At 43.0% G+C, this 15,380-nt stretch overlaps 1 protein-coding gene across 1 annotated transcript; it reads right to left on the bottom strand.

Moving 5' to 3' along the window:
- Window positions 1-327: 327 nt before the first annotated feature.
- TXNDC12 (thioredoxin domain containing 12) lies at window positions 328-15,366 on the bottom strand. The gene is made up of 7 exons (XM_083157404.1): window positions 15,145-15,366; window positions 14,594-14,654; window positions 9,955-10,007; window positions 9,251-9,324; window positions 8,774-8,843; window positions 6,179-6,262; window positions 328-4,336 (listed from the first exon to the last, which is right to left on the bottom strand). Exons 1-7 carry the CDS (start codon window positions 15,347-15,349, stop codon window positions 4,260-4,262), a joined length of 624 nt encoding a protein of 207 aa, XP_083013530.1. The 5' UTR covers window positions 15,350-15,366; the 3' UTR covers window positions 328-4,259.
- Window positions 15,367-15,380: the final 14 nt, after the last annotated feature.

Consider the following 15,380-nt stretch of genomic DNA (forward strand, 5'->3'; position numbering starts at 1 on the left):
CAGCGCAGCATATATGTGATGCATGTCCAGTAAAAAAAAATAGCAAGACCCTTCTCCATCCTAGCATTGAATACACTCTTGGCGAATCCCAGTGAAAACCCCATTGAAATTCACAGAAAAAAATGGTGAATCGGGAGCATTGAATACTGGCACATGTGTGGCACTCCTGGTAGGGAATACATATTTTATTTCCATTAGGGCTGGGACTGATGTGAATGGCCAAATATCCCTCTGTAAAGTGCTACGAATCGCATGTGTGTGGGTCATATGAATAGTAACCATTGCGGATTAGACACTAAAGAGTCAAATAATTACTTAGAAGCCAAATAATTTATAACCATTAGCGTTTATTACATTTCCTTGAATTCCAAAAAAATTGCAAAAAATGTACTATTTATGGAGAAAAGGTTTTCTCTCTTTAATTGCATTCAAAAACACCAAGCAAGCCACACTGCACAATTGCCCGGACTTCAAGAATGACCGAGACACTGACAAATTCCGGAGCGCTCTCCTGGACTACTGAGAATGTAGACCGGCCTCCTGCAACCTTGGATATTGCAATGCAGTCAATTCATTCTGACAACTCCAAAAGGAATTGAAGATTCGTTGCATACCCATCGGAAATTCTATGTACGTATATTTTACACATATATAGATAGGTTACAGAAAATGTCAAAAACCACTGAATTCTGAGGTAAATTTTTCTAACTTATGCATCAGGACAGAGAATCAATTAAAATAACTCAAAATAACACGAAAAATAAAACCCTAGGAACCAAATTTTCCAATATTTATATAGTGTTTTAATAAAAAAAAAAAAAATGAAAGTAATGAGTTATATAGCACCTTCTACTGAATTGAGGAAAACTATTTGGGAAATATTACCCAATGCCTTACACACCAAACTAATAAGATTACATATAATTCAAACATTTGAATTCGGTTTTGGAATTCAAATTTGCAAATGGACAGACATAGTAATGACAGAACGGAGCTAGGAATTTCTTTCAAATACATTTTTCTAAAGTGTTGCCTACAAATGCAAGCAGTCATTTTGTGATAATGCAGCCAAATAACTCACAATGGGCCAGATGCACCAAGCTTCAAAAGTGATAAAATGGAGAGTGATAAACAGCCAGCCAATCATCTCCTACCTGGCATGTCACAAACGGTTTGAAAAATGTCAGACAGGAGCTGATTGGTTGATTATTAGTCTACATTTTATCACTTTTGAAGCTTAGTGCATCTGGCTCATTGTCTTAGCTACAGTAAAAGGATAGGTTGCTTTTTTTGTGTGAATAATGGCTCAGCACACAAAATGGCCACCTCTACGTGCAGTGTGCTGTATCCCAGAGTGCAGCACTCCCAACATAAAACACCTGTTAGGAACACTTATAAGGTTTACAGTATATACTAGTCCTTGGCATTTATTATTATTTATTTAATAATACAAGAATATTTATTATAAATGTAAAAAATATATTTCCTGTTGAACTTCACGTCAAGTCTATTTAAAAAGTGAAATTCTTGGCTTTGCCACTTGACCGCTTAACCCCTTTAGACTGGCCGGAACAAATCAAAGGGAGGCATTAAATCCGAGGACAGTATTGGAATAATTCTCGAGTATTACAATTATTGCTGAAATAATAACTGACCCAAGCAATAGTAACAATAGAACAATAGTAAAAAGCATACACAGAGTCATAACATTGGAGTGGATGGACTATCACAACCACTTATACATGCAATTAAATTGGACCGGTCACCAACATGGATGTGATTACAGGCCGCAACAGGCAAGATAATTGGGATGCCACCGAGGTGCAAAGCTCAGGGGATGGCACTAGTTACCACTAGTACTCCATGGATAACAATCAGACGGTCCCCTCTGCAATGGTAACGGATCCTTACTGAGAAGGCTAAATACTGGTTCACCTCCACTGTATGCAGGTGAAAGTTACTGATTAACACCAGAATAAAACAAACGGGACCAACATAAAGATACTGAATGAAGCTTATTAAGCAGTTTGAGCAGAGTTAAGAGCTCTACAACAATAAGACAAGCTTACAGTGCCACCTACAGGGAGAGAGAAAGTACTGCAAATGTTATTCCCATGCAAAGCAGAGAATGGCTTTTGACAGCAAGGACCATAATCAGGGGTTGTACAATTATTAAAATATGTCAAACATTCTAGTGGGAATTACCTTTCTGTATTCCAAGGTTCCAATGCTGCACGAACCCATGGGGTGCCACAGGCATAAACTTGCCTCTAATTAGACAATACTGCTTGCAGAGGTAATTAAACAAAGTCCGCTTGGGTGGGAGTCCGACTGTCCATTTAATACTAGTATACCCACTAGCTAAAGGCAGCCGATTACAGATCCTGTTAGTGCCAAACCATAGATTGCGTACTATGAGAAAATAGGAGGCAAATCAGTGGTTTCCAAACCTAGTCTCTGGGCATACATTGCAGCGCATGTTTTCCAGGTCTCTTCACCAATTAGGTTCAGTCTACTGATCGCTGCATATCTATGGGTGCTACTATGGAAATCACCCGGTGATTGGTCATTTGCTCACATCAGGAGTTACAGAGCTACAATCGCCCCAAAATCAGTTATCATATTAGATTGTGGTTTTGGGGAATATTTTAAATCATCTGCGGCTTTTATTTATTGAATATTTCTTATCACTTTGAATATGCTATTATCAATATACTATTGTTTGGTTGTCAACACACACACATATTATATATATATATATATATATATATATATATATATATATATATATATATATATATATATATATATATATATATATATATAGTTATTAGAAGCCTGATGTTTTATCTCAAGCCAAGATCTTTTAAAAGAGGTCTCCTCACACAATCCTAAATAAAATATTTAGGGCCAAATGAGTATATTTTTAAAGTGAATCCATCAGTTATGACTCTGCCTGTGCTCCAGCAAGGAGATCGGAAAACATGAACTGCACAATAGGTTTGGGAAACACTGGGATAAGTAATTAGAAAGCTATGTGCCTTTATGAAACCTAAACCCTTTATGGCAGTGGTTCTCAACCTCGGTCCTCAGGACCCCTAACAGTGCACGTTTTTCCAGGTCATGTGGTAGGTGCACAAGTGCACTCATTCACTGACACATTTTAAAGATCACAGGTGGAGCTAATTATTTCACTTGTGATTCTGGGGCAGATTTATTTAGCGCGGTGAAGTTATAAAATGTCTGGTTTTTATCACCGGCCAATCAGCTCCTACCTGTCATTTTTGAAAACCAAGTGTGAAACTTCACAGTTAGGAGCAGATTGGTCGGGGATAAAAACCAGACACTTTATCACTTAACCAAGCTTAATAAATCTGCCCCTCTTTGAGGAGACCTGGAGAAAAGGCACTGTTAGGACCGAGGTTGAGAGCCACTGCATTAGGAGGTAGTGGTGGCCCGCTGACAGAACTTTATACTCCATTTTAAATGTATTCATGTGACTTGCGGATGTGTGTCATCTTGAACATCTTACTGTAGCAATGAATCTCATTAGGAGACCCGAGCACCAGTTTGTCTGTCCTATAGCAAGCTAGCTAAGCTTTGAAGGCACCAATCAGACAGGCCTGCTCCATTAACTGCTAATGCGCTGTGTAAAGACGTACATTACAGCCACGGGGAAGGTGACCTAAGATGAAGAGGGTGGAACCGCGTTCAAGGGCTGCACCCTGCCTGACGGTGATTTGGAATATGGTCGCAATGATGCGCATCACATAACGAGGAGCACACTTAATTCAATTAGCTAAAATTTATAACTACAACCATATGCTTACAAATAAATGCTAGAGCCATCTACGGGGCAAAGACAACGTGTTTATGTACAGTGGAAGGCGGCTTCTAACCGGGCATAGGAGCGGATAGGAAATTTAACAGCTGTAAATATTCTATAAAGGCATTATAAACTTTTGTATTTAAAGTGGAAAGTGTGGAAGCTTTCTGCTCTCAAAAATAATGCTCTATTCTTATAAAACTGTACCGCCCACCAGACTGACAATGTACACAGAAAATAGAGGTCAGAGTACGGTTATGCGGGGGCATTTGTGGTCTACTGGAGAACAGATATTTGAATTCCTTTTGAGTGACTAGCACAGAGCTTGGTGGCCAAGTGTGTTGAAATCCAGGCTCAAAAGGTGGGAAGGATTAAGCAGCTTCCTCGGAAGCGTACTCAGTTCAAGGGAACTGTCAGATGAGAACGCTGGAGGCTATAACTCATCTTCCGCATGTTCAACGATATATTTCCCAGTAAGTTTCTCCTGAGCTTCTTTCATCCCTTCGATCACTGTTGGGAACAATAAAAAAAAAAAAAATCAAGAGACGTCAACAAACACCATAGTCTGCCAGAACGTCACTATTCATCTTGGAACATTATGAACTTGTAGGTAAGATTAAGAGTCGCCATCTTGGAATTCAAGGCCTTTATATATAATGTAGAGTACAATATTTCCCCCTACACTTGTGTGGTATTCCTCTAAGTCAGGCATGGCCAAACAATGGCCCTCCAGCTGTTGTGAAACTACAAGTCCCATCATTCCTTGCCACAGTTTTGCTATTAGGGATTGCTAAATCTATGGCAAGGCATGCTGGGATGTGTAGTTTCACAACAGCTGGAGGGCCATAGTTTGGACATGCCTGCTCTGAGTACTCTGCTGTCCCCCCACAATCTAAAACATATACTGGTAGTTTAAAAAGGCTCCCAACAACAATTAACCCTGTATATGGTTCTTATCCGCTGTCAGATTCTGTATTACGCCAGCGACACTCAGCGAGTGCGACTGTACAATACACAGGATTGAACGTAAGCACATACAGAACTGTTTGGGGGGATTGTGTTTCGGACAAATCAAGCATACACAGAGGGTGGGCTCATCGGAAGGGGCGTGCTACTCTCCATAAGGCAAATAGATGCATACGGTTTGGAACAAAATAATCTTGATTTACTCGGTATTTGGCCCTAGATTCTCCATGGTCATTTTGAACTTTGCACATAAAATTAGAATATGTTTTTTCACACTATTCCTCCCTTGTTTATATCTGCCTACCATACCAGCTTCTGTAGCATCTATTCTGTTCTCGCTTCTCTCACCCGACTGATGCACCCAGTTTTATCTAGTTCTACATACAAAAAGGTCTCTTAGCAACCCTGGAGATAGCGGTTTCCTAGTTACGGTCCTCTCCGGGGTGTCATCAGCTCTCCTACACCAAGGACCGTATTCAGTTTCGCCTGCGTTCCCACGGGGAACGATGTTTTGTTAGTGCACGTTTCTGCACATGTGCATACACCGTGGGGTGCTGGGAAGCCCCATTAGTATATGGGATCGTCTAGCGTTTCCCAAGCACACTCATGCTAATGCGGCATGATGGACAGGCGTATATTTCAGCTGCCCGCCCACTTCCCCCTGAACATGCACGCATATGTCAGGTTGCTCAGAGCAACCTGACATATGCATGCACCTTCCACATCTTTCGATGGTCGGCAACCATCAAAAGATGTGGGAGGTTCCCCTGGCCTGCGAATCGTGTTTGCGAATGGGTGGCGCCAGCCATCCATTCGCAAAGTGGGGTTTGGTAAATTCACAGCCTTGTGATGCAACCAGAATAACCACCCAAGAGAGAATATAAAATCCCAGCAGAACTGTGTGGTGAGAACTCAATCTTCTGTGTGGTAAGGTGTCTGAGTTGCACACAAGAAATCTTGTCTCCCCGTCTGTTCCTAGTCATCCGTTCACCGCTTGCTGGACTACGCTGGTACAGCAGTTGATGACCTCATAGGTAGATTAGCTACAATGTATCTGGATTTTAAAGGAAAGTTAAAGGGACCTACACAAGGGGCGATTTCAGGGCACTCTCTAAGCGAATGTGAGTAGGGGCCATAGGGATGCGAGGCCCCGCGCGACGCTATTGTCCGGCAATTAATATCCAGCATGCTGGATACATCTACTTAATTGCCAGTCAGGGCCAGTGTCCTCACCAGAGAACACTAGCCCTGACACATCGTTGTGTGCTAAACGATTTTGCTGAGCATTCTAGCATTGCTCAGCCCATCTCCCCTATCTATAGGCCCCTTAACAAAACTAAAATTCTAGACCTTGGATGGTACAATTTGGAGGCTTCTCTTACGTACCTTGTTCTGCAGTGTTGTAGAAGTACTTGTAACTTGGGTTCCCTTTGGTGTTTATAATCTCTGGGTGGACGTTCCCACTGGGATCTGCAACATAAAATGTTTGGAAAAAAACGTATAACAAGAGTTAGGGTTGGGTCCTTGAGGCCGACGCCCACTGAGAAAAGCAGAGAGCCAAGACTGGTATCCTGTTAGAGCCCAAGAGATAGGGGGGAGTGCTGGGGAGGTGGGTATTGGTCATTATGTCCACAGTGTCACTTGCCACAGTTATAGTCTCTCTCTATGCCCACTGGGATGGTAAAGTATGAAAAAGTTGGTTTTAATAAAAAATAAATAAAAAAAAATAATAATAATATATGAAAAACTCATGTCAACCTTTTGACTGCATACCGGGGAGGCTGTGCCAGAGACACTTTTAGTGTTCATTCTAGCACCCGCCATCTTTGAGAACCCATGCAGTTCCTCTTCCCTGCCTGGGGTGTCACTGTCTGCTGTAGTGCTTCTAGCACAGTGTGGTCTGTATATCAGCACTGATCTGCAAACCAGACCTGTGCTAGAAACACCACAGCAGACAGCGACACCCCAGACAGGGATGCATGGGATTTCAAATATGGCGGGTGCTAGAATAAACAATACACTTTTAAAGGTTCTAAAAATTGAGCGGTGGTTTTGCCCATGGCACCAATCAGATTTTGTCATCTTTTCTAGGAGACAGAATCTGATTGGTTGGGCAACATCACCTCTTTTGATTTTATGAACCTTTAGTAAATTTGCCCGTGAAGGTGCAATTGGATCGGTAGGTAGGAGGGGAAGCACAAAAATCAAATAATTAATTAATACTTTAATTTTTTTAATCAACTACTTGAGACAAAAGGGGATTTCCCTAACATTACCGTAACTAATAGCAACCACTTTGAAAATAGCTCTGATTGGTCTAGTACAGGAGATCCCCACATATACTGTGGGTTAGGAGCTGGAGACCCATTGAAAAGCAGAACTGCTGAAAAAGGGAACATTGGCGGGATCAGAAATGCCGGCAACACGCTTATCCTTTGTACAGGCCTGGCCACCTGTAGCGCTCCAGCATTCTGATCGTAGGAAGGTAATGCTGACAACACCTTGAGAGAAGGCCCTGCCTTAGTATTTCAGGCAAACCGCTTGTGTCCTCTCTATCTTAACTGTCCAGTTCTCTACTGTAATTCTTACACATCCTAAGATATTCTTATGTGGGGCCCAAAAGCCATCAAATGAATGGACCGTCAATCAGAAATAATAAAAATACTGCATTAGTGGAATGTCCAAAAGCTCGGCTCTCCAGTATAATAGGAAATGTATTTGGTTGCTATTGGTTACTACACCGACCAATTCTGAACCTATCAAAATAAGCCCCATAGTCTAAACAAGATCTCGGGGTGGCCTATACTGTATACAGGTGACAAAAACAAGAGCTTATGAGGTCTCTAAATGGCCTTATTTTAAAAAATAAAAATAAAACTTTTTTGCCATTATGAGAACTACTAGTTTAAAGCCCATCAAAATGACAACTTATCTGCTCCTACCTCCATTCTCAGTCCCTCTCTGCCTCCAAAAGATCATTTTGCTTCACTTGTTGTTAAGGAGTAATTTGGACCATCTAGTGGTCACTGGTGGTACTTCATCTCTAATAATGGAGAGGAGTAGTTAGGCTTTTACTGTATACAGTATAGGCCAGGGGTGGGCAATAAGCGGGCAAATAGAAAACCTAAGGCACGGCATGCTGGGATGTGTAGTTCCTCAGCAACTGGAGGGCTACTTATTGCCCACCCCTGGTATAGGCCCATAAACACTGGGCGACATTGAGCTGAAAGACGCTCATAACAGCAAGTTTGAGCGGCTTTCAGCTCAAAGCCGCCCAGTGTGTACGGCTGGCGGTGAGCGCTGCTGCGCACTCCCACATCATCGTCGGTATTACCAGCAGATGAGCGGCTTTGCATAGCACTATGCAAAGCTCTCCGCCCCCCCCGCTGACAGCGCTGAGCAAGGGGGAAAGCTGCTCAGTGTGTATGGACCGTGGCCCTTACTCTGATCTGATCGCAGTACAAATTTGTTCTCAAAATGGGCAAAACCCTGTGCACTGCAGGTGGGGCAGATGTAACATGTGCAGAGAGAGTTAGATTTGTGTGAGTTATTTTGTTTCTGTGCGGGGTAAATACTGGCTGCATTATTTTTACACTGCAATTTAGATTTCAGTTTCAACACACTCCACCCAAAAAATCTCTGCACATGTTACATCTGCCCCACCTGCAGTGCACATGGTTTTGCCCATTTTGAGAACAAATTTGTACTGCGAATAAGGGCCCTTATGTATTGATCTGGAAAACGTGGCTTTCCCTGCGGCACATACACAAACTATGGACGACCGTCTGGAAAATAGTTTTTTAGGTACCCGAGGAATAGACGCCAATTTCTGAATACAGTTTGTTGTTTTCAAGTATCTTTATAGCACTCTACGATTGGTTAGAGGGGTAGAGCGATGTTATGAACACGCCCCAGTAACAGTGTGCTCAGCACTACCCACATCTACACTCGCGGTAATCAGTCTCTTCACGTAAAGCTCACCAAGGTACAGAATCCTAGGGATATATCCCCCGTCTGGGCTAAAGGCTTCATCCTTGGGTTCCTCCTCGTCCTACATAAAACAAAAAGCAGAGAAAAAAAAATATTTTAGTAATCAATCTCCTGGTACAGAGAGAAAGTGGTAATTACAGTTTAAGGGGAACCCCAGGTGCCGCTCAGGGCCAAGATAGAGGAGCGCGGAGGTTCCTCTCCATTTATCATTATATACAGATATCTTACATATAATATACAGATAGCCGTCTATCGCCGCTAGACCAAACGGCATATTCACCTCCAAAGAGGCTGAATCAAGTAGGAGAAGGAAGGTCAGAGCTAATGATGGGAATGTTATTTAAAAGCAAGAACACTAAATAATACAAACGGCACTTATATCAATGAGATATATCTATATATACACACACACACACACACACACACACACACACACAATAGTGGAGTGGTACCAAGCCTGTCACTCACCTCCACATTCACCATGACAAAGTTATGGGAGAGCTCAGAGATTGGTTTCGATTCTGCAAACTTCGGCTTCAGCGCTGCAGGAGAGACAGGGAACGAGTTTGGGGTTAGATGGTGCATAAATCATATCCAGTTCTACAAAGACAATGTAGCCGGAGAGGTCCTGTAAGATGTAGAAAGTATTCCATTGCATTCCCATTAAAAGTACTGCTGGGTAACACCACTATACAACCATTGGGCCGATCACCTGACATCTCCCGCGTGTGTAGGAGCGTGCACCAACCAGCGGCTTAACAACTTATCTGACGAATATTTGAGAAATTGTCAGGCATTTTTTATTATTGAATTAGGTTAAAAATAACTATGTAAATTATATATCAAACAAAACAAAAATATGCTGACTAGTTAAAAGCCCGTCAAAATGACAGCTTCTGCAATGTACTTTCACTTTGAGCTGTGACAGTTTTTACTTTCACCCCACCCACAGTCCCTATCTACCCCCAATCTGTCTTCACAGCTCCCTCTCTCTATATCTGGCAAGTTTGTGCCCCCTGCTTTCACTTTGGGTCGTGGAGTGGCCACTGACAGTAGTTCACCTTATAGAGGTGAGGAGTAGTTAGTTTTTTATATATAACTATATACATAAGCATAATAAAAAGGAACAACTCGGGCAGAAGGAGATAATGAAGGTGGCTCGGTTTCCTTACATTTGCACGCTCCACACCAGCTCTTATGGACGATCAGCATCATCGGCAATCCACTGTAGACAGAAAGAGAACGTTAGCTTACTACAAACATGGTTTAATATTATAGATTCCCAGGGTGTAATGTGGAGAGATCACAGCACATCTCCAATACCTTCTGCTGTCCCTCCATTCCCAACATCAATAGCTGCTCCCATTACATTCTAGATCCGCTATGCTGTCAGAAGCTATTATATAATATTATATTATAATATATATAGATTTAATTTTTTATAATTTATTTTTATTTAATAAAGCTATCCATTTAGGATCGCACATAAAAAAAAAAAAAAAAAAAAAAAAAAAAAAGTCTCCCGAAAATACAAACTTTCATTGAAACCTGTGTTTTGCTGTCTGCAGCCCAGTTTTGACAGGAATACTGTGCTGCTTTTGGGGATTTGGTTTAGTCAGCCTTCGGTTTATCGGGGGATACCTGGATAACACCCAGCAAGACAATGTACAGAAGTCAGTTACATGAGATCCCTTTACTTTACACCAATCACCAGAACAAGCCCTCGTCTTGATGATACATTCAGACTAATAAAGATTTCTTATGGCTGCGATAAGGAGTCTTTGCTTTCAGGGGCTGGCTGCAAAAATGAATGAATATGCCCCCATTCTGTTTGACTGATGCGCTTTATACCACCTTTTTTTTCCCCCAAACAATTTTATTGTTTTGTTAATTTTGTTGAATACAAAACAAAATAAACTTCTATATCATCAGATGAAAAATTGAAATTACAAGAAGCAACAATGTCATCCATAATGAGATATGGTCCGGCACACCAGGAAATGGCGGATTGCCCCTGTATGCGTGTTTGTGTTGCTGCGTCCAGATAGTCAATGCAGATCCCCCATTTTTTGTGGAATTGTATGACCCTTTTTTCAATATCAGGTATTTCCGCCTTCCTATCCATGTAAAGTAATTGCAGTCGAGTCGCCTTAACAGCGGATAGGAAGGGAGGCGTTGTGGATGTCCATCTCCTCAGAATCATTTTCTTGGCAACTGTCACCACAATAGTCAAAAAGGGGCTCAACACCCCTTTACGTCCCTGCAAATCCCATTCCGAGAAATTAGCGATAAGCATAGCCAATGGGTCTTTGGCCAGCCTGAGATGGCATATGTCATTAACAAATGCCACGACTTTGTCCCAGAACTTACGGCTTCTACCACAATTCCACATATTATGGTAAAATTAAGAATTGGTACTTCTACACTTTAAACAGAGCCCCAAACCGCCTGTGATTGCGAGACATATGCTCTGTGTAGTGTTTTCAGGTGTACCTCCTGGAGCATACTAGAATGGAGCACCTTAAATGTCTTTTCCATATGGTTAGTGAGGTGTTGTGCCAAGGTAATCTGAGGAACATCGAATTCTCACTTAGAGGCCACCTTAGACCATATAGGATTTAGAAGCTACAGGAAGCATGTCTGGGTATAAATATTGCAGCCTAAAGGGACCAGTGGAGCTCAATATAAAAATTGAGTGTAGAGGTCAGGAGTGTTGGGTTGAGGCATATTTGAGCACATAGCTTGGGAATAATGCCAAGCCTGGAGAAACATAAAGAATTCTCCGTTAGGTACTGAAAATTTGGTGGCCAGATCCTGGAAAGCCAACACAATCCCCCCTGGATCAAAAAGGTTCTTAATTGCCAGTATCCCCTTCAGTTCCCACTGCAGGAAACCTGCGTTCATCATCCCCGGCTGAATTTTTGGATTTCCCCAAAATGGGGCATATTTGGTGATGTGGTGTTTGCGAGTTTTGCGACTCAATGTTCTATTAATGTCAAGCCATGAGGAATAGGTGTCAGCGAATAGGACATTGGTAAGGCAGCTTCCTGCTGTATGGCGCAAGCACATCCTCCTCCAGGGCTCTAAATGTGTAAAGGTCCGTACCCTGGAACCAGTCTAAAATGTATCGCATGAATACGGTTTGGGTGAAAGCGGCTATATTGGGTTCCCCCAGACCCCCCCCCCCCCCACACACACACAACATTTTTTAAAAACTGGCTGTCAATTTCTTAATATCAGACTTGGAGAGACGGATCGAGAGCATTTGGATACAGTATGACAACTTTGGGAAAACAACATAATGCAAAACCGCTGCCCTGCCCATAAGAGACAAGGAGACAAGAGAAGAGAACGCCATGCTTCAATATGCGCCATAACCTTAACAATGACAGAGTTAAAGTTGCAAGAATATAAATGTGACACTACCGGGAATTTGAACACCTAAATATTTGATGGACTGGGATTTAACCCTAATCTGGTTTAAGAAGATAAGGAGACCCCCGAGATCTGTAGGATCTCAGATTTTTGTACATTAACCTTATATCCAGCAAAGGAGCCGAAGTCTTGTAACATGTCCAAAATAACAGGAAGGGAAAGTGCTAAATTAGATACAAAAAGCAGCATGTCATCTGCAAATAGACACAATTTAAGGGTGGATGTCCCAATAGTTATGCCAGTAAATAATCGGTTAGATCTCAAAGCTATGGCCAGTGGTTCCACGGCTAAAGCAAAGATCAATGGAGACAGGGGACACCCCTGACGAGTGCCCTTCTGGATCTGAAAGGGGGAAGAGATATGCCCATTACAGGCAACCTGGGTATATGGATCCCTATATAAAGTCTGTAACAACACTATAAAGGTGTCAGGGAAGCCAAATTGAGCAAGAGATTTAAACAGGTGGTCCCAGGTGACTAGGTCGAAAGCCTTCTCTGCATCCATGGAAATCACTGTATTGTCATCGGGACCACCTATCCGCTCAACATGTTGGACGGCCGCTAGAACCTTCCTAACATTGATTACAGAATGTCTGCCATAGATGAAACCAGTTTGGTCAAGACTAATCAATGCAGGCATTATGTATTTCATTCTGTCTGCCAGAATTTTTGTCAATAACTTATAATCTACATTAAGGGGGTATTCAATGTTAGGCGTGCTCCCGCAGCCATCTCCCGATGGGGGAGATGGCTGCGGGGCCCTATTCAATGCTGTCTTCCCCGACAGCATTGAACAGGGGTTTTGCGCAGAACGAGCCCCACATCACAAGCTGCCGGGCTCGTTCTGCCGAGAAAAGCCGTAAATAGGCGAGCTCCTGGCCGGAGCTCGTCTATTTTCGTCATCAACTCACGGCCACGCCCCCTTCTCGCCGCTCGGCGGCCGGGACATTGAATCCTGACTGCCGAGCTCCAGGCGAGCAAAACGAAAATGGGACAGGGGCACGGCTGTCGAGCTTCTCGACAGCCGTGCCGCTGACATTGAATACCCCTATATGAAGCGAGATGGGTCGGTAGGGTCCCGGGTCATCATGGTCACTTCCCAATTTTGGGAGCACTTTGACTACTGCAGAATTAAAATATGGAGGTAATTGTGACCCCGCAAGAAATTAGTTAAACATTGCGGTAAGCTGCTCACTAATGTGGTCAATCAGGAGTTTATAAAATTCACCTGAATAGCCATCCGGGCCTGGCGCCAAGTTTTTGGATTGTTGACAACTTCTTCAGCAGTTATAGGAGCCATGAGGCTTTCCAAGGCTGTGGCAAATAGTTGGGGCAGCGACAAAGAGAACCAAAACTGGGCCTTAGTACCTAAATCTATGCCTTCCTGGGTATACAGATCTTTATAATAGTTTTGCAAAACCCCTATAATATCAACCCCTCTATGGACCTTGCTACCACAAGAAGAATTCAGAGTGTGAACATAAGCAGAAGGTCTTGCACCGCGAATCAAATTTGACAGTAGACGACCATTTTTATTCCCATGACGATAAAACTGGAAGTTGGTGTTGTTAATGTAGTGAGTGGTTTGAGTATCTAAAAAGGGAATCAAAATGTGTTTTGGCTTATAAGTAGGTGGTTTTATAATTTGGGGTAGGGGCGGCTTTGTAAGCTTTATACCACCTTTTAACCACACATATAACCTGGGTTACTGCCAGGTGGAGTTGCAGTGTAAAATCACCAAACTGAATAACCTGGATTGGCCAATCCGGAAATTCAACCCCAAATAAAAAACCCAGGTCGAATTGCCGGGTTAGATTGACCCGGGTTATAAGCTTTGGTGCTTTAATACCGCACCTCAATCCTGGTCAACAAGTCAGCAACCCGGCAATTACCCTGGCCCGAGGTGTGGTGTGAATTGGTATTATGGGGCATACACACGGGGCAATTAAAGGGTTGAGGAAACAGCACAAAAGTTACTTGGGTGTCCCACACCAGGGGCTTTAACAGGGAATAAAAATGTGTGATATCTGTTTTAATCCAGAAATCCGTCCCAGTCCGGGTCTCTTCTCAAACACTAACTAGTAAAACACCAGCTGAGGAGGTAAAGCATTGTTCCTTAAGTAAACACAATATATTAATCTCCACGGCAAGTGCCAGGGTGACCTGTTTGTCCCTAGGGATGGGTGTTCCAACTGTAATTATCCAGGACACCAAAGATCCAGCTTTAGCTGGATCTCAGACAAGAACAGCGTCTGTTGTGTGCGTACCTGGGCCCTAAATGTACTGTTCGCTCACATTGGAGACTACGGTAATGTTTAATAAGCATTGTGACTGACTGAGCTCATCGAGAAGACTGGCACCTTGTATTGGACGTTACCTGCTGGCGGCTTCCCGCTTCCCATCTTCAAACGTTCTCCAGTGGATGTGGTCTCCAAAGCCTGGGAGATAAAGGAACATCAAACAGAGGTCTCGGAGAAGTCATCTGGTTTACAGGAATAACACTAAAAAGCATTATATAAACTGCTCTGGAATCTTGAATGGCACACTGCTCTGCCCCGCAGCATGCCACCCAGCGCTGCTGACCCCTGGGCACTGCGCTCATACAGGGGGAAGTGGGGATGTATCAAACCTCTGAGTGACAGAGTGGAGAAGTTGCCCATGGCAACCAATCAGCTACTATCCATCATTTATCTCATCTGTAAAATGCAAGGTAGCAGCCTCTTCGTTGCTATGGACAACTTCTCTACTTTTTAGCACTCTGGAAGGTTTCATACATCTCTCCCCTTACACAGTAATAGGAGTGCAATAAGTGTGTATATATACACATACTGCATTTACTACACACAGCAAGTAATGTACACAATGCAACTACATACACACACTGTATTAAGTACACACTGCATTTAGTACAAGCACAGCTGTACTCACCACGGTCCAGGCCCGCATCCCCCGATACCACCAATGCCCCGAGGACCAGTAGGAGTAGGCCGGCTGTGCACAGCCCCGGGAGTCCGGTGTCAGAGTGCACCATGTCGGCAGAAGCACAGATCCAACAGCACTGGAAGCAGCAGCAGTCAGTGTATGCACTGTGTCCGGGGGAAGTGATGCTGCCGGATGCGTGATACTGCTCCATCTGCTGGCCAGATGGTGTCATGGCAGGAGGC

Source organism: Crinia signifera, chromosome 8 (assembly GCF_055691185.1).
Source record: "Crinia signifera chromosome 8, ASM5569118v1, whole genome shotgun sequence".
Taxonomy (NCBI): Eukaryota; Metazoa; Chordata; class Amphibia; order Anura; family Myobatrachidae; genus Crinia; species Crinia signifera.

What these genes read in the sequence shown, in the direction of transcription:
- TXNDC12 (XM_083157404.1), bottom strand. Translation starts at nt 15,349, where the DNA reads ATGGAGCAGTATCACGCATCCGGCAGCATCACTTCCCCCGGACACAGT. An exon ending in GGATGCGGGCCTGGACCGTG is followed by an intron (nt 14,655 to 15,144) that starts GTGAGTACAGCT and finishes TTTATCTCCCAG; the next exon opens with GCTTTGGAGACCACATCCAC. An exon ending in CTGGTGTGGAGCGTGCAAAT is followed by an intron (nt 9,325 to 9,954) that starts GTAAGGAAACCG and finishes TCTCTCCTGCAG; the next exon opens with CGCTGAAGCCGAAGTTTGCA.